The following is an 18,744-nucleotide window of genomic DNA, read 5'->3' on the forward strand; positions in this document are numbered from 1 at the left end:
GAGTTTGTGTATGCTTAAAAGTGAAAGTTATTGACAGGGAGATTTTATTCATTTTACCTACCATATTTCAGTCATTTGGCAAGCATTTATTAGACCACATACTGGGAATACAGCCCTTGCCCTCAAGAAGCTTAAAATCTACTGAATGAATATAGCATGTTAATAGATAAACATAGGATATGAACGCATATATAAATACAAATACATGAAAATATAGGAAAAATATATATTGATTTTGCCAGGGGTTGGAGGGTAAAAATAATGAGAATCATTAAGGAGCTCTTGGAACTGGGGTTTTTAAGAGGTGAAAATAAAGTGCATTCCCAACATGCAGAGGCACTGCTACTGGAGAGTGATGGAATGTTCACGTAAAGGAAATAGTAATTAACCAGTTTGGTGAAAGTGTAGAGTACTTGGGAAGTATAAAACTATATAATCAGCCTGGACAACTGGAGCCAGACTGTAAAGAGCTGCAAATGGTAAGCAGAGAAGTTTGTATTAAATATGTGAATATGTACAAGGTTCAAAGTGTTGTTGAGGTAGGAGGAATTAATAAAAGTTTTCGGTACAAAGAATAGTAGCTCAGTATAAATGAATGGATTATTAATTTGTTATTCAAAGAGCTTAGAGAATCTGTTTTCAAAATAAACCGTCTTCAGAGATGCCTACAGCTACTAAATATCAGACACTAGGGCTGTTGAACAAATTAGATATTTATTAAGGAGTTCATGGTTATCAGCTAAAAATTTGAAATTATTTACCTTGGAAAGAAATAAAGTTTTACATTGTTTTTAAAAAGTCACATAACATACATCATCAGTGTCTCATTTTCTATAGTCTAAAAGTGTTAAGGTTTTCACTCTTTTAATTAATGATATGGTATTTGTCTTATGTGACCTGTTGCATATAAATATTTTAATCAGGAATTTCCAAAGTTAACACAACCAAAGTAGTTACCACCCTCCTGGTGATGAGGCTCTGTACTTCTCTTACTAGGACCATGCTCAAAACTTGATAGAAGCTCTCAGACTTTTTGCCCTCTGCTGGTCAGTCCTCAGGACCTTTATTTCCATACTATTAAGAGGCATCAGAGAACTTTATCCTAATGCAATTTAAAAATATGCTACAATCTTCAGTGCTATTTTTTGTTGTTTCTTCCTTTTCTTCCCCCTATACTTCTTAGGTATGGCAGTCTTCCCCCTTCCTCCTGGGAAGACATCATTGGCAGTCTCTGAGAAAATATGATTTTATGTATAGAAGTCACTATGACTTCTCAGGAAATTGATCAACCATATCTATTTAATCATTGTTCCTTCACGAAGCTCTCCCTCTTCATACAACTGCCTTGTCAATCACACCAAACTTCATATCAAAGGCTTTTGAGAATTGGTTCAAGATATTGAGGGAAATGTAGGGGGGGGAGAAGGGGGTACTAATTTGCTTTTTTCTTAAACTCAGTGGAATAATTTCCTCTTCATTTTCTATGTGGGTTTTTCAAAAGACCAACCGAAGTGCTTTCCAGTGTCTACAGATGTACCAACAATATAATAAAGACTTGAAGCGAAAGGAATGGACAAAAGAAGAAGACCACATGCTTACACAACTAGTTGAGGAAATGAGAGTTGGAAGCCACATCCCTTATCGGAAAAGTAAGTCTGTTATTTTTTGTATCCTTTCATTCTACTTCTCAAGGTAGCACTGCTATAGAACGTCTGTGATTAAGGGCATTGGATTAATAGATTCTTAAATGTTGCATCCTGACAGTGTAAATGCTTCCCTTTGGGGGGGGGGGGCGGACGACATAAAGTGTTCCTTATGAATGTTGTTCTTTTACTAATGGAATTCTCATAAGAAGTATATAAATGACAGGCATTTGAGACATTTGTTGTATGAATGAATGAATAAATAATAAATATGTACATGCAAAAGTTACATATTTTTAAAAGTCTTGATAATTGCATTTAGCCATCAGTCTAGAAATAATGCTTTTCAGATTTTGTTCTAAAAGATTCTTGTTTCCTAGTTGTTTACTACATGGAGGGTAGAGATTCAATGCAGTTGATCTATCGTTGGACCAAGAGCCTAAATCCCAGTTTGAAAAAAGGATTCTGGACTCCAGAAGAAGATGCTGTAAGTTTGCGTGTGCCCTATTTCCTACTATATTTACACATCACCTCATGTTTCATCTACACATGTATGTCTTTTATGCCAGAAAAATTAGTTAGACCAATATGCTGATTCCATCCATGATGCCAAGGGACTTTTTTGTGGCAAAGCTTGATTGTCTTTAAGTTATGCTTAGAATGTTGTCTAAGTGAGAGATGTGGAAAAACATGGCCTGCAGGCCATATATAGCTCAGAACACAATAACAACACTGCATTACAGATTAAAATGTAATTGGAACATATTTAATGAAATAAATGGCAACACAATAAGGTACAGATAATGTTATCTGATTTTCAGGGATGATGGTGTATGATTTAGTGGTCTCTGTTTCTATTTGAGTTTAACAGCATTGGTCTAAGTAATTTATTTTGTCTGTGCTGCTCTTTCTATATTCTGAGACCTTTTCTAAGTCACTTTCTGTTGATCTGAAAACTGAATGTAGCTAAATTATGAGTTTGTTTTTTGATTTGTGTATTCCTGTTCACAGAAATTACTCCAAGCTGTTGCCAAATATGGAGAACGTGATTGGTTTAAAATTCGGGAAGAGGTGCCAGGTAGGAGTGATGCCCAATGTCGAGATCGGTGAGTTGCACTGAGCCTTTAGCAAATGAAATTTATCTGTTGTTGGTTCATTTAAAACCATTTCAAGAGAATAGGAAGTGTTATCCAATATGAAGTAGAGGGCCTATGGTTGTTGTAGTGAAGTAATTTCTTAATAGTATTAAGGAAAGATGACTCCCACTATACAAGTGGGAGCCTTGTGTAAACCTTAGTCGTCTACTAAGACATGAAAAGTTTATTATAGAGCATTTCTAAAGGCAGCCATTGTTGTTTATTTTCATTTGACTTTCCCTCTTGGAACTAAATGTAGAGCCAACTAAGGAATAGCTTTCTTTCTTACCTCAGAAAACCAACCTTGGTTTAACTGCGTTTGCTAAGATCACAGACAGACTGGAAGGTGCCTTTAGAATTCATTTCTTGATGGGATGGTTTTTGGGCAAAGTGCACTGTTCTTATTTGGACTAAGTATAGCATTTTAAGCTAACTTGCAGTGTAGTCTCAGTATTGAACATACTGGTCTATCTCTCCTGTATTTTCCCATGTGATAATTGATTGATCATGCCTTGCTCTTCCTTTGTCAGAACACATAAATTAATTTATCTGAAACTCCTTTAAGTTTCTCCAAAGGACTTAACTTTTTTGTTTTTGTTTTAAAATGTATTTATTTAATATTTTTCCTCAATTACATTTAAAACTTATTTTTTGCACTTGTTTTTAAAACTTTGAGTTCCAGATTCTCTCCCTTATCTCCAATTCCAATAAGGAACCAAGTGTGAAGTTATACAAAACATTTTCATAAAAGTCATGTTGTGAAAGAAAACATAGATCTCTCATCCTAATAAAAACCCTCAAGAAAAATAGTTTAAAAAAGAGAGAATATGCTTCCATCTGTGCTTAGCTACAATCAGTTTCTTCTTTGCGTATAAATAGTATTTTTCATCATAAGTCCTTCAGAGTAGTTGTGAATCATTGTACTGCTGAGAATAGCAAAATCATTTACAGCTGGTCAAACCAGAACATTGCTATTACTTTGTATACAGTACATTTCACTTTGTTCATGGAGGACTTTCCAGGGTTTTTTTTTTTCCCCCGAGGCCATCCTGCTCATCATTTTTCATAGAACAATAACATTCCATGACAATCACATAGCAAAACTTTTTCAGCTGTTCCTCAATCGATGGGCATCTCCTCACTTTCTAGTTATTTGCCTGGAGAAGAGAGCTGGTACAAATATTTTTGTGCATATAGATCCTTTTTCTTTTTTAAAAATCTCTTTTGGTATTCATATCTAGTAGTGGTATTATTAGGTCAAATAGTATGCATGAATTTATAGTCCGTTAGGCATATGTCAGGTTTTTTGTTTTGTTTTGTTTTTGTTTTTGTCATTTATCAATTGGGGCGTATGCATGAATTTATAGTCCGTTAGGCATATGTCAGGTTTTTGTTTTGTTTTTGTTTTTGTCATTTATCAATTGGGGCATGGCTTTTTTTTTTTAATAATAAATTTGAGTCAGTTCCTCTATTTGTTTGAGAAATAAGGCCTTATCAGAGAAACTTGCTTCAAAATAATTTTTTACAATTACTATTGCTAACTGTATCCTCCCTCATTTATTCTATTCTATTCTCTCTCCTTCACCTTGTCCATCCTTTGCTACTGACCATTCTCACCCCCAAATGACCTCTCTTTTATCACCTTTCCTCCTTCCTATATCCCATTCCCTACCGAGATACTTTTTAAACTCAAGTTGTTTGTGGTCCTCTTTCCCTTTCTTTGATTCTTTGAAATTTGGCATGACATATATCCATTCTGGGCTGATTAGCCTTACTCTTCATCATAAAATTTGTTCCAAACTAGCCTGTTTGCTACTTCCAGCATACAACACTGCATTTTTCATCTTTTATGTTTTTGCACAGGCTGCCCCCGCCATGCCTGGAATATATTCTTTCCTCATTTAGAATCCCTAGAGTCCTTCAGTGCTCAGCTCAAATATTACCTCTTCCAGGAAGTCTAATTTGATCTCTCCTAGATGTTGGTGACCATTTCCTGGTAATTATTTTGTATATGTTTTATTTAATTTTCTAAGTTTATGTTTCTTGCCCCCTCTAGCCCACAATAAAGTGAATATAAAGTTCCTTGAAGACAGAGATTATTAATGTATGTTTATCTTATTATCTCTGGCTCTAAATGCAATATTTGGCACATAGTAGGTGCTGGGAGCTGTCTTCAGACCCCAAATCATTTCTTTTCCTTCCTCAATAAGTTTGGTATCTGACTCATAATTTTTCTCTCTTCTCCAGCTCTTGTCTTTATGCTTTGGCATGTCAGCATATTTATTATTTATTTTATTTTTTCATCAAATATATCAGTTCCTCAACCTATTCATTTTCCATGATCTCCACTTCACTTTAGCCACATGCATTGATGATGTTGATTATCTGTGATCTTGCTATCACCCATAAATATACCACCTCCATGTTAAAGAATTCCAAAATTTCCCTCTTTTACTGTAATCTGTTGGCTTTTTTTATCTCTCCCATTGCCTTACCTTACTAAACCCTACTCTTCATTTACACCCTGACAACTTGTTTTTCTCCTAGACCTGCTCAGCACTAGTTACTCTCACCTCTTTTTCCTGTCTTAACTCTTTGGTGAACCAGTTCAACTCTGCATTTCCTGTTCTCTTACATATGTTACACATAACATTTATAGTGCAAAATTCCAGTTTTTCATCTTTAACTATTTTTCAGACAAATCAGACTGGCTGTCCAGTAAAACTCAACATGTCTAAAACAGAACTCAATAATCTGCCTTCATAAATCTTACTCTCCTTGCCTTCTCTACTACAGTGGAGAGCAAAACCATTCTCTCAATCTCTTAGATTTACAATCTGGGTATCATTTTAAGATTTCACATTCTCATCCCCCCATCTAAGCTATTATCAAAGTCTATAGGTTTGTAACATCTCTCCATTATGCTCCCTTCCCTTATCTTGACATTGCTCTGTTGCAGGCCCTTTCTTGCACTATTGAAGAAGTCTGCCTCAGGTTTCTCCCCAGTCCACTTCATCTTCCACTTGGCCATCAAAGTGCTTATGTGTGGGTCTGTTTATATCACAGAGACACACATATACACATAGTCCCACACCCCCTCTCTTTCCCCTTCCCCATAATTCTGTGAAATTCAGTGGCTTCATATCATTTCAAAAATCAAATATAAAATATCCCGTTTGGCATTTATAGCCCTTCTAAACCTAGAGTCAATTCCTTCCTTTCCATCTTTTTGAACTTTCCACATATTCTTCCATATAGTGACATTAACCTCCTTGTTTTTCCATAAAAAAAGATACTCAGCTCTAAGTATTTTCTTTAATGTTTTCTCTGCCATATACATTCTCTTCTTCCTCATATCTGTCTCTTGGCTTCCCTGGCTTCCTTTAGAACCAATTAAAATTCTCTTCTACAGGAAGCCTTTCCTAACCCTTCTTAATTCTAGTACTTTCTCTCTTGTAATTATTTCCTATTTATTCTGTACATAACTATATATTATGTATATATTTATTTGCTTGTTGTCTCTTCCATTCGATTGTGTGCAAATTCCTTGAGGGCATGGGCTGTCTTTTTTTTTTTTTTTCTTTTCTCAATGTTTAGCACAATAATTATCACATAGTAGGATTTAATATTTATTGACTGACTTAAATGATTATGGAATGAATAGTAAAGGAAATCAGAATACCTCATAGAGTTCAAATTAGTTTTTTAAGCCCTCTTCCAAATACTGTGTTCTTTTACTATATTTGAAAAAGAAATAAAATAAGTGTTTCAGAGAATAGAATGCAGTTTTTGTCTTGCTCTTGTAGATGAATCTTTTTTTGGACTCTCACAGTTGCTTGGTACATGGTTCTAGTTACATGGGTTTATTTTATGTTCTACTTAATTTTTCTCTCTAGCCCCAAGTTGCAACCTTAAATCTGCCTCAAGAGTTGAATTCCTGGCCTCATCAAATTTTTTTCCCATATGCTGCTAATCACATGAAAGATGAAAGAATATAGATGTGTCATTGAAATTTATTCCCTCTGCTATAGCAATAATTTTTTTAATAATAGCTTTTTATTTTCAAAGAAATTATAACTAAGAATAATGCATTGAAGAAAAATAGAATCCTAGGAGAGATTAAAGGAAGAAAATAGGACTTGTATGTACTCCTTTGACTTTAAGACTACAGAAAGTCTACAGAAAATGAGTATGAATAAATAGCTAACTTTGCTTCTAAATGTTCATTATCTATTTTTTACTTTTAGGTATCTAAGAAGATTGCATTTTAGCTTAAAGAAAGGAAGGTGGAATGCAAAGGAAGAAGAAAAGTTAATTGAATTAATAGAAAAATATGGTGCTGGTAAATTAGTGTTCGTGTTCTCTTACATTATTTAGCAAGTTTGAATTCATTTGCATTTGCATTAAAAAGTTGGGAAAAGTTATAATAGCAACACTACTTTGAATTGAGAAATATATCACAGTTTGCAACATGTTCCGTTTGCCATTTTATGTGCTACAGTTCTCATTTCCGAGTAGAGAATGGAGGTTCAACTGTTAGGCACATAATTTCAAATCAGCTCAATTAAATTCAGGACATCCTGCTTTCTGAAAGTTTTGTCTTAATCACTAAGAAATACAGAGATGAACAGACACAGTCCTTTATCTCCCACCTTGGGATCTACTGGAAAGGTTGTCCTGGGAAAGAGGTGGGAAATTTTTGATCTGATAATACTGTTGGCATCAGATGAACAGAATTCACTTCCAGTTTACAAATGAAATTCATTAGTGATGTTAGGAAGTTGTTTGTTTTTTTTTTTTTTTTTTTTTTCCTCTCTTCTTAATTCTGTAATTGCCAGAACTTAGGTGAAGGGTGAAATTCTTATTTGAGAAGATTTCCCCTGCTGTCCCTCAGCAGGTTGGTCACTAAATCTGGTCCCTAATTCACTTGAGTTTCTTCAATCAAATTAATTAGAGCTGATAGAGGACAACATAGCTGTTCCACATGAGGCTCTAACAGCTACTTTTTAATGTTTCAGAAAGCATAAAGGATTACTGGAAAGTAATACTTCAAGTATAGATTCTTTTCCTCTAGTTTGTAAGCTATAGTTCTTCAAGAAAGATTTTCTATGTTTTCTTTGATGTTGTTAGGTCACTGGGCAAAGATAGCCTCTGAATTGCCTCATCGGACAGGCTCCCAATGTCTGAGCAAATGGAAAGCCTTGATTAGGGTAAGGTGTGGGAGTTGTATGGTTTTGGTTTTGTTTGTTTTTTTTTTTCTAATATATTGCTTTGCCAACACCTAGGAGCACATAATCTAACAAAAAAGCTATTTGTGGTCTTTAGAACTGGAAGGGACGTTAGGCAACATTCTGGAAAAAATGATGGAGCAAAGGAACAGAGGCAAAGCTTTTTAACTGTGCTGATCCATAAGCAAAAGAGTCTTTGCCTAGGCCAAAACCTCTTTGGAGTTTTTTAGCTTGACTTTGAGCTAGGATATTCTGTCATGCTTCTGCTCAAACTACCAAGTAGCTTAGCACTGACATTGCTGCTTTGGAAGAGGAACTGTGTGTTCAGATACAATCCTGATGGATTCTCTTCGGAGGAAATCCTTTGCTCTTGTAATTCCTTTTTGTTTAAAGCCATTTGTGGAATTGGGCTTTACTGTTGTTTCTTAGGAAATAAAGTAGGAATAGAGACTGGAAAAAGGTAAACGCTAATTCTTTCTTTCCCCACAGAAAAAGAAGAGGCCCCGAAAACGGCAGAAGTCCCGGAAGAAATACAGCTCCAGCTCCTCCAGCAGCAGCAGTAGCAGTGAGGATGCTGAACTGGAGTGGCATAAAGACCTAGAGAAGGAGAAAGATGCTGAAGGAGCACTAGAGACATGCCAGTACACAGTGCCCAACATAGACACGTGGGTCCCCACCGGACAGAGTCACATTGAGTTATGGAAAGACTTAGGAGGGGACTATTCCAGATCCTCCACTATTTCCCCTTGGCTTTCCAAAGCATCTGTGTCCTCCAGAGTAGCTGCCAAAGAAGGTAGTAAGACAATTCCAAATGTAGCAATGGCAATGAGAAGGGATTGCACCTTGGACAAGGACACTTTGGACCCCAGCACTGTCACTGTGGACAATGAATACACACATCCAGCTGATGTTAGCCTAGAGAAGCCTCAGGAAGGATTAAAAGAGGTAAGCCATATGCCCAGCCTTCAGATTTAACAAGTGTGTACTGTCCCAAACAAGACATTTTAACAAGTGTGTAAAAGTGAGGAGCTTTTCATATTTCTTGATACTGATCCTTGAGTTCAGACTCAGTATTTACTAAATCGAATATTTTTCTTGTAGATTGGCAGGGAATGCAGGTATTTTGTCATCTTAGGTATAAAGTACAAACTTCAGAAATGTAATGCATATTTTTTTGTACATAATACAGTAGTGTGTGGGAAAGTCTTACCTGTCTGGGAAGATAAAAAGTATTAATTGTAATATAGTGAATGAAAGGTTTTTGTACAATTGGTGAATAAAACTAGCTACTGATTGTTGTTTTTTTCTCATCATCATGTTCATTTGCTTTTTTGGACTAGGCCTCCAGAACTGGAAAACGTGTCCTAAAAGTTGCCCTGAACGATGTGAAGAAGGTGATAAGGATCAATACTTGTTTGGAATACCAGAAATTGGTAAGATCCTTTATGTGTGTTTGATTTTTTTTTTTTCCCTTTTTTGCTTTTACTAAGGATGTCTAGTTTTCATATTGTTCAATTTCTTCTACTTTACCTTCTTTCTAGTCATAACTGTAACAAAGAATGTGTGACCTATGTTAGCTTCTTTGCTTAACCTACATTTGAGTGTCCTTTAAAGACTTTCCCAATTTGGATTTATTCTGTGCTTGGACAGATTTTTTCCAACGATTTTCCCATTTGTATAAGAAAGATTCAGGCACTGAGCCTGCTTTGTGATATAATAGAAAAAGAAATTAGGACAGCAGGAATTGGGAGTGGAAGGTATCTTTTGTTTAACAAACACCATCACCATCACTTGGGCCTAGAGGCTGTGATGGTTGTTTGTCCTTCGTTCTTTAAGAGGACCCTGACATCAGGGAGGGGATACCATGTCATGCAAGTGAGTTGTATTTAAGGGAGGGAGGGCTATACAAGACCACCTCCTTATTTGGAACCATGCTCAAAAAGTTATCAAACTGTGAATACCCTTTAACCCAGCAGTGTTTCTACTGGGCTTATATGCCAAAGAGATCGTAAAGAAGGGAAAGGGACTCGCATGTGCAAAAATGTTTGTGGCAGCTCTTTTTGTAGTGGCCAAAAACTGGAAACTGAGTGGATGTCTATCAGTTAGAGAATGGCTGAATAAATTGTGGTATATGAATGTTATGGAATATTATTCTGTAAGAAATGACCAACAGGATGATTTCACAGCGACCTAGAAAGAGACTTACATGAATTGATGCTGAGTGAAATGAGTAGAACCAGGAGATCATTATGCATGGCAAGAACAAGATTATATGATGATCAACTTTGATGAATGTGACTCTTCAACAATGAGATGATTCAAACCAGTTCCAATTGTTCAGTAATGAAAACAGTCAGCTACACCAGAGGAAAAACTATGGGAAATGAGAGTGGACCACAACATGGCATTTCCACTCTTTCTATTATTGTTTGCTTGCATTTTTGTTTCTCTTCTCAGGTTTTTTTCTTTCTAGATCTGATTTTTCTTGTGCAGCAAGATAACTATATGATTATAAATATATAAAACATATATTGGATTTAACATATACTTTAACATATTTAACATGTATTGGACTGCCTGCCATCTAGGGGAGAGGGTGAAGGGAAAGAAGGGGAAAGTTGGAACAGAAGGTTTTGTAAAGGTCATTGTTGAAAAGTTACCCTTGCATATGTTTTGTAAATAAAAAGCTATAATTATATATATATTTTAAATCACCTACTTCACTTTCCCCTCCAGAGCCCTCTGGGTGCAGGGGCCAGATATGTCGGGATAACTGCAAATGGCCCTGGATGCAGTGGGAGACCTTGGCCTTTTTAAGCTCAGGTTTTCAACAGGTCTCAATTTGACTGAGGCCACTTCCATTTAGTGATTAAGGCTAGGTGGCAGTTGAGGCAAAGAATCTCCTCTTTCACCCTAGTGCAAAAAAAAGGTATAAATAAATAAACAAGTGAGTAGATCTGGGAGGGGAAGACCCTTAGGATTTCTGGCCAAAACAGAAATGATTGCTATTTATATTCAGTCTGAGTCAATCAGAGTCCAAAGATGACCAAATGGGGCTTAGCCTAGGACCTCTTGGTGGCCAATTAGAATCAGATTGGTTCTGATTTAAAGTCTGTTCTTTTAAGAAAAAAATCTAGACGGTAAACCCCAAAATATCTTGAGAGGTTTCAGAGGTACAAAAGAGGAAAAAAATGTTTTTCAGAGCACTGTAGGTAAGGGTATGATACCTTTTGTGGGCAGAGGGAGGGAAGGAGTCTTCCAACTGAGTAATTCCAATTTGTGGGTCAGCTATATCACAGGCCTTTCCTCCAACTCCAGCATTTCTTATCCATACTCCCTTTGTTCTGGCCATGCCTCTGTTTCTGGCATCTAGGAACAATTGGCTATAGTGCATATGTATGCGGACCAAATGAGGAGTAGTCAGGATAAAGTAGGAAGCAATTTCCCACTCCGTTCTTTGGCTCAAGTCCATGTTTGGAACTTATCCCAGATAAAAGAATCACACTGGAGATTTGGGGAAACTGTCTTATTATATGTCCTAACAGTTTTTCCAAGGAGTGGCTGTGGTATTGTAAGATAATCCTAAGAACCTCTCCACCCACTTCCTGCTTTGTAGAAAGAAAGGCTAAAGAAGACTCATCTGTTCACCTCATCCCTGGTATCCAAAATTGATAGTGGAATGGCCATAGAAAAAGTGGTGCATGTATGGCACAAAACTTTTCTGAATAGACAGCGCCAACAGAAGCTCGGCATACAGAGGAAGAAATTGGACCGCAAACTCTTAATGGCTGTGACTCCCTGGGTGGGTGATATCATTATCCCCTGTTGGAGTTCAAAGAAGACTGCTACAGTGCAGACTCGAGGTACCACACAGGGGTAAGGGAACAGGGGGTGGTCAAGGGTTTTCTTCTTTAGGCCTTTTCCAGGGCAAGAGGAATAGATGGAGTTAAATGGTATATATCTTTTGGATTGCTGCTTATAGAAATCGGAGGAATAGGTGATTTGATGAGATAACTTTTTAAGAGAATACACATCTTTCTAAGATTCCAAGAATGTTTTAAGAAAATTGAAATTTTGGAGGGAAACCCCAAAACATAAAAGAAGAAAAAACAAATCAAATTCCTGAGAGAGCAAAGTAATGAGTATGCATGAAATTATATTGTGTGTAGAATGTTTATAGGGTTATAGAATTTGGAGCAAGAAAGGGGCCATAGAAAATATCTAGTTCAGCTATTCTCTGAAACCAGAACCTTTTCAGGTTCCATAAGGCCAAAACTATTTTCATAATAATATTAAGATATTTTCATTTTTAAAACAATAAATATTGATAGACACAACTCACATATACTATAACTTGGGGGAGGGATGAGCCTCAATAATTTTTAAGAGCGTGAAGGGGTCCTGTGACTGAAAAGTGTTTTATCTTGTTAGATTTAGGGGTTTATATTTCCTTTCCTTAAGTCTGCTTCCCTGGCTGATTTCAGCTCAGTAAGGAGCTAAAGTTGAAATCTGCAGGAAGTATGAACGACTTGGACAGGTTCACAGTTTGGGAATTTTTGTCTCTTTAAAGTTTCTGGGCTCTAGCATTACTTCCTCTTGCTCCTAAAGCTGAAACCCCACTTGAACCTCCTGCCTTTTTTCATGAGCCGAGGAGCCCTTCAGGATTGTTAAAGGAGAGAGTTTTTGTGTCTGCAGTTATTTTTTACCTTGGATTTTTTCCTTTCCACAGCAGAAGCCATCATGACAAAATTGCAGACTATCCATCTGACAAGTACGCCTGTGTTTACATTGTTTATTCAGGTAAGCAGAAGTTGGCTTTGTTCTGATGAGCTTTTGAAGTTTGCACTACCTCTGTTCTTTAAAGAAGCCGCTTGTAAAAGTGATCTGATACTAGTTGAAAATATTAGAGGTTTCATCTTGCTATTTAATGTCTCAGTGCAGGATCAACAACTTCTGGATTTCCCAATCCACTCTCAAGTTAAAGAGTACTTAAAGCAGACAGGCCTAAGGCATGATCTCAAAAAAGACAAGGGGAAAATAAGAGGAAGGAATGAGATAGAGGTTTGTGGATCTTGTACTAGGGAGATACTGCTGCCAAAAATCATCAGAAGTCATGTCCCTAGAACTCCTGTCCTGTCATAAAAGGGCAAATGAACTTGAAAGCAAAGCTGAATAATTAAGCCCATCCTTAGAAGTCAGGCATCTAAATCCAAGTTGGATACAGTAGAGCATCTTACAAAATATAGATGCATTCCACCCAAGGACTCCTGGTGTCTGCAGATTCTCCTCATTATGGATACTTTGTCCTTTCTTGGCTTCCCTAACACTGCTTTCCTTTCCTTCATCTTCCTGCTTGAATACTTTTTGGTTTGTTTTGCTGAGTCATCCATTATCTTCTGCACCCCTCCCTCCCCCCCAAGCATGTGTATCACTCAGGCTTTTGGCCTTGACCCTCTACTCTCTTCTTTCCTTATTCTCTCTCAGTACTCTCATCTGTTCCCTTGATTTCATTTATCATCCTATTCAGATGACTCCCAAATCTATATATTCAAACTTAATCTTTGTTCTGGACTTCAGTTTCACTTGAAGACATTTCTCCTTGAGTATTTTAGAAATTCAGATTCAACATGTCCCAAAACCAAACTCATCTTCTCCCCAAACCCAGCCTTCCTCTAAACTTTACTATTCCTGTTGAAAGATCCACTATCCTTTCCCATTATCTAAGTGCATCACCTTGGACTAATCTTCAACTCTTCTTTCTCTGAGGCAGTATTGTATAGTGCATAGAGTGCTCATGAAGAGTTCAAATCCTACCTCTGACACCAAGCAGCTATATGACCCTGTGAGCTTAATTGATCTTCCTGAATATCATCTCTCATCTAGACTCTTCTAATAGCTTCCTAATTGATCTCCTTCAATCCAGTCTCTTTTCTCTGATTCATCCTACATACAACTGTTAAAATTATTTTATTGAAGTGCAGTTTTGAATATTAGTCCCTTGTTCAAAAAAGGTGAGTGGTTCCCTGTTATGTCTGGTTAAAATACAGTCTCCCTGGTCTAGATTTTGAGATTCTACAGTTTGACTCTAATCTACATTGGTCTCTTAATTTACATTACTCTCCTTCACATATTTATGTTTTAAACATTTAGACTTCTAATTATTTCCCAAACTGAACATGCCATCTCCAGCTACTGTTTGCCCATATCATGTTTGGTGCCTGGAGTTCACTCTCTTAGTTTCTCTTCCTGAGAATCCTTATTGTCCCCTGGGTTCAGTCTAGGTACCATCTCAGGGAAGTCTTCCGAAGCTCCCTATGGCTATTGATGCTCTCTCCGTACTGAAATTACCATGTGTTTCCTCATCTGGATATATTTATTTCTTATTCTTCCCCACTACCCTAAATATAAATTCCTTCAGGCAGAATGTGTTTTATTTTTTTCCCTAGCATTTTGTCTTACAAATTGGCACTTAATTTTTTTTTTGGTATTGAATTTGATTGGGTCACTTTTGTATAAAAATGAAACCAAAATGCAAGACAGGTTTGTTTTTTGCAAAACTCTTTTTAAAAATTATTAATTTTTCATTTAATCACCAATTTTTTTTCTCCTCACATTCCAACCCTTTTCAAAAAGAAAAAAACTTGGACAACAAATAAGCATAGTCAAATAAAACATTCTCTCCCCTAGCCCCTAGTTTAAGATTTGTTTTGCTCATGACTAACTCCTCTTTGAATCTAGTTCCCCTCTTGTTTATATTTACATCAAATTATGTATGTGTGTGTTCTAATCCCCTTTGACCACTTTAAATGGAAGGGAGATACAATTGTCAATTGCTGCCCTCACCTCTTATTATTTGTATAGGCTTCTGTTTGTACACCCTAATAATAGGTGGTCTTTCCCTAGCTTTCTCTCCCCCCTTTCCCCAATATATTTTTCCCTTTTTTTTCTTTATTTGCTTTAAGATCATTAAGATAAATCAAAACCACTCCCCTATCCTTTAGTCCTTCTCTAATCCCCAGTAGTTTCTCAAGAGATGCTTGCATGACTCCATTCCCCATTAGAATGCAGACACTTCATCCTTATATTCTTATCCAACAGTTCACTGTTTGTGGTTTTCTGGATTCATGTTTCTATTTTGGAGTTTCTACCAACTCTGCTCTTTTTCATCAGTGATGTTTACATGTTCTTTGTTTCTTTAAAGGATTTTGTTCTCTCTCTGTCCCTCATAGCATTAGGTTCAGTTTGAAGTGGTGAGTTGTTCTTGGGTGTAGGCCTGCCCTTTGCCTTTTGAAACTTTTACTTCACCCTCTTGTTCTAATATGTCTAGGCAGTTTGTTTTTTTTCATGTTTTTTTTTTTTTTTTTTTTGAAACATGCTGTCTAGGCTCTTTGATCATGGCTTTTAGGTAATTCAGTGGTTTTTAAATTCTAGGTCACTTATTTTTTTGTATAAAATAACCTGATGTTTTCTTCTATTTTTTTTTCAGCCTTTTGACTTTATATCTTTAGTATATTTTAATTTTCAAGTGAGGTTTTGTAGTTCTTTTGCAGCACTGCAAAAGTCTTCCAATTCCAATTTTGCTTCCATAGTTATGTTTTTAAAAAAATTTTTTTCCTCTAAAGGTCTTTTTATTTATAATGGATTTTAATTCTTCATTTTATGTTTTTCTTTGAGTCTTTTAGGTATTTTGGTATTAATTTTTGGAGTTTGTTTCTTGGCCATTCTTCCTGGCATCATTTTTTTTTTCCTTTTTTTGTTGTTGTTAACTCATTCTTCCATCCTTTCTTTCCAGATTTGGATTTTGTGTTAAGGCTAAGCTCTTCCAACTTCTGGTGAGAATGGTGTTGCCTTTAATTGACTTGGCCCATCTTATCTGATGTCCTTTTGGCATCAAAGCAATAGCATTGTGGCTCTCTTCTGTTCCCAAGGCTTGGCTTCAAGATCTCCTTTCTTGGGTTCAAGAGACAGTGCCTTGGCCATCTTCTGTACCCAAAGTCTGGCTAGAAGCAGCATCTCAGCTCCTGCACCCAGGAGTTAAATTGAGATCTCCATCCCCTCTCTATAATCAGAAAGACAGGGTTGAGGGTCTATTTTACTCCCTGAATATGATTCTGTGATCACAGCTTATCCCTCTTCCATGGTGGTCTGCCCTGGTCACTTGCCTGAGATAAAATTTGTGATGTTATGCTGGAAAGATGATCCTCTAGTTTCTCCATAGATTTCCTGTCATTACTTAGTCTGATATTTCCAGATCTTTGTTGAAAGAGCTGAGTTACCTGTTTTCTCCTGTTTCATTCTCTTGGTTAGTCTCCCCACTTTTGCAGTACTCTCATGGAACTTGTTTTGTCTCCCTTGAACTTACTTTATATCCCTGATCCCTTAAGCAATTCAGGAAGATCTGAAACTGAAATGTCCAATCACTGACATCTTATCCATATTGAACATTGTGAGTGTTATATAAACCCTAGCAGGTATATCATTATCTTTAACCACTTGGCAGGATAGGTTTTGGTAGGCCTCAGTCAGGTCCATAGGTCATAAGAAGAATATCTCTTCCCTTCTTTTAAATATTGACTAATCTGATTTGCCTTTAGTTGTTTCAGATTGATACCGATGGCTGTCTTAAGGTGATTGGAGAGAGGAAGACCAAGCAGTCAGAGCTGCTTTTGGCAATTAGTGGAAAACCACAGCGACCTCAACAGGTAGAGGGGCAGAGAATGGAACATTTGAGTTTTACTTTTTAAAACTTGAAGCTAAGTAATTTCATTACACATCTTACCTGTACTGTCTCTTCAGAATGGCCATGGCTATAACCAGCTGAATGAATCAGGAGGTGGGCTGGGATAGAATGGACCTCAGATGAGTCAGTGATACCTCTGGGTATCAATTGCCTTGTTTGTGAAATAGAGAACCTTCCCTTCTTGCCTGCAAGTGGCTGATCCAAGCAGATCGTCTCTTAGGTTTTCTCCCCAATCTAAATTCTAAGATTTATGAATTCCATTTCATATTAATTGATTAGAAAGCAGAGAGGAGTGTCTAAGGATGGCTATTTGGCACTGGGTGCCTTTGTGCTATTCTGCTTATCATCCCAGTGAATGTGTTTGTATCTGAGTAGTTCCTAAATGATCATGCTTATCTTCTCATTCTATAACTTGAAAGAATTTTTCTGTAAGCTGCAAACCTAGAAATACCTTGACAGTTAACATTTTTAATTAGTTTGCATCTCTGTTTTTTCCAGGCATCCTCCAGTTTACAGAAATCTTCAGGTACAATTATAGTTCTCCTTGCTTCTGTCATTCACATCTTGCAAAGGAATTTATACAAATAGAGTTTGGGTTTGTCACTGAGCACTATGGTTTAATGATTCCTAGTATGTGGTCCCTTTCCTGACCTTCTTTCCATCCAGGACAACCAACCTGATGTTGTCTCACATTAGTAGGGTTGTGTTAAGACTACAAGAAGGGTTGGAAACAGCAGCTACCTATTCAACATCTACTGAGGTCTCCTCAGCACAGTTTGCTATTCATTACCTCCTGGGCTCCTTCTTTTGACCCAGAGAAGGAAAACTGTTATCTTTTTTTTTTTTTTTTTTTTTTTTTTTTTTAAATTAAAGCTTTTTATTCTTCAAAACAGTGGGCAATTTTTTATTTTTTTATTCATTTTTCCAAATTATCCCCTCCCTCCCTCCACTCCCTCCCCCCGATGACAGGTAATCCCATACATTTTACATGTGTTACAATATTACCTAGATACAATATATGTGTGTAAATACAATTTTCTTGTTGCACATTAATTATTAGCTTCCGAAGGTATAAGTAACCTGGGTAGATAGACAGTAGTGCTAACAATTTACATTCACTTCCCAGTGTTCCTTCTCTGGGTACAGTTATTTCTGTCCATCATTGATCAACTGGAAGTGAGTTGGATCTTCTCTATGTTGAAGATTTCAGTGGGCAATTTTTTAATATTAGCCCTTGCAGTTTTCTGTGTTCCAATTTCCCCCCTTTACCTTCCCCTAGATGGCAAGTATTCTAATATATGTTAAATATGGTAGACATATGTGTTAAATCTGATATATATATATATGTACATATATATATATGCATATTTATACAATTATGCTGCACAAGAAAAAAAAGAGAAGCAAAGTAAAATCAAGCAAATAACAAAAAGAATGAAAATGCTATGTTGTGTGGGATTAAAGTCCTTTATCAATCCTGATACTGCTTGCTTTAGCAAAATGATAATGGAGTTTGGGTTCCTGCATTAGCTGTGTTCATCATGAGCGAGCTCACTTTTCCATGATAGTGTTTCACATAATCTCAAACTAATTGGTCTTTGGAATGCTTGATGAGACTGCTTTGTTTTTTTTTTTTGTTTGTTTGTTTTTTGTTTTTTTGGACTCACACTTGGCTTAGGCTAAGATTAAAGTGATATTCCCCTTTTTGGATCCCCACTGGAGACATGAAGCCCAAGAAACATGCTGAATTTGCAGGGAAGCCAGTTTAGGAATAAACATTTGGATTGGGTAACATATTTAGAGTTCTAAAAACTAGATAGGCATATTTGACTTAGACATCTTCCTTCCTTCCTCTCCTTGTAACCAAAAAAAGGAAAAGGAAAAGAAAAAGAAAACTTTGAACTGATTGTGAGACAACTATGTTTTTTAATGTGTCTAGTCCCTAAAGATAATAGGTAATAAGCATCTGCTATGTGTAGCTACCATTAAATCCTTTT

General features: G+C 36.5%; 1 protein-coding gene across 2 annotated transcripts in view; it reads left to right on the top strand.

Annotated features, from left to right (window-relative positions):
* The window catches only part of SNAPC4 (small nuclear RNA activating complex polypeptide 4), a 45,168-nt gene that overhangs the window by 17,455 nt on the left and 8,969 nt on the right, over positions 1-18,744 (top strand). The window contains exons 11-21 of one of the 2 annotated variants that reach the window (XM_074294089.1): positions 1,502-1,649; positions 2,024-2,130; positions 2,655-2,749; positions 7,027-7,121; positions 7,910-7,989; positions 8,497-8,952; positions 9,348-9,440; positions 11,624-11,870; positions 12,740-12,807; positions 16,602-16,709; positions 17,246-17,273. In XM_074294089.1, coding sequence (XP_074150190.1) covers positions 1,502-1,649; positions 2,024-2,130; positions 2,655-2,749; positions 7,027-7,121; positions 7,910-7,989; positions 8,497-8,952; positions 9,348-9,440; positions 11,624-11,870; positions 12,740-12,807; positions 16,602-16,709; positions 17,246-17,273 — 1,525 coding nt within the window. Of the gene's footprint in view, positions 1-1,501; positions 1,650-2,023; positions 2,131-2,654; positions 2,750-7,026; positions 7,122-7,909; positions 7,990-8,496; positions 8,953-9,347; positions 9,441-11,623; positions 11,871-12,736; positions 12,808-16,601; positions 16,710-17,245; positions 17,274-18,744 lie in introns of both variants that reach the window. The other variant, XM_074294088.1, reaches the window with a different exon arrangement.

The sequence above is a fragment of the Sminthopsis crassicaudata genome, chromosome 2 (assembly GCF_048593235.1).
Source record: "Sminthopsis crassicaudata isolate SCR6 chromosome 2, ASM4859323v1, whole genome shotgun sequence".
Lineage (NCBI taxonomy): Eukaryota > Metazoa > Chordata > Mammalia > Dasyuromorphia > Dasyuridae > Sminthopsis > Sminthopsis crassicaudata.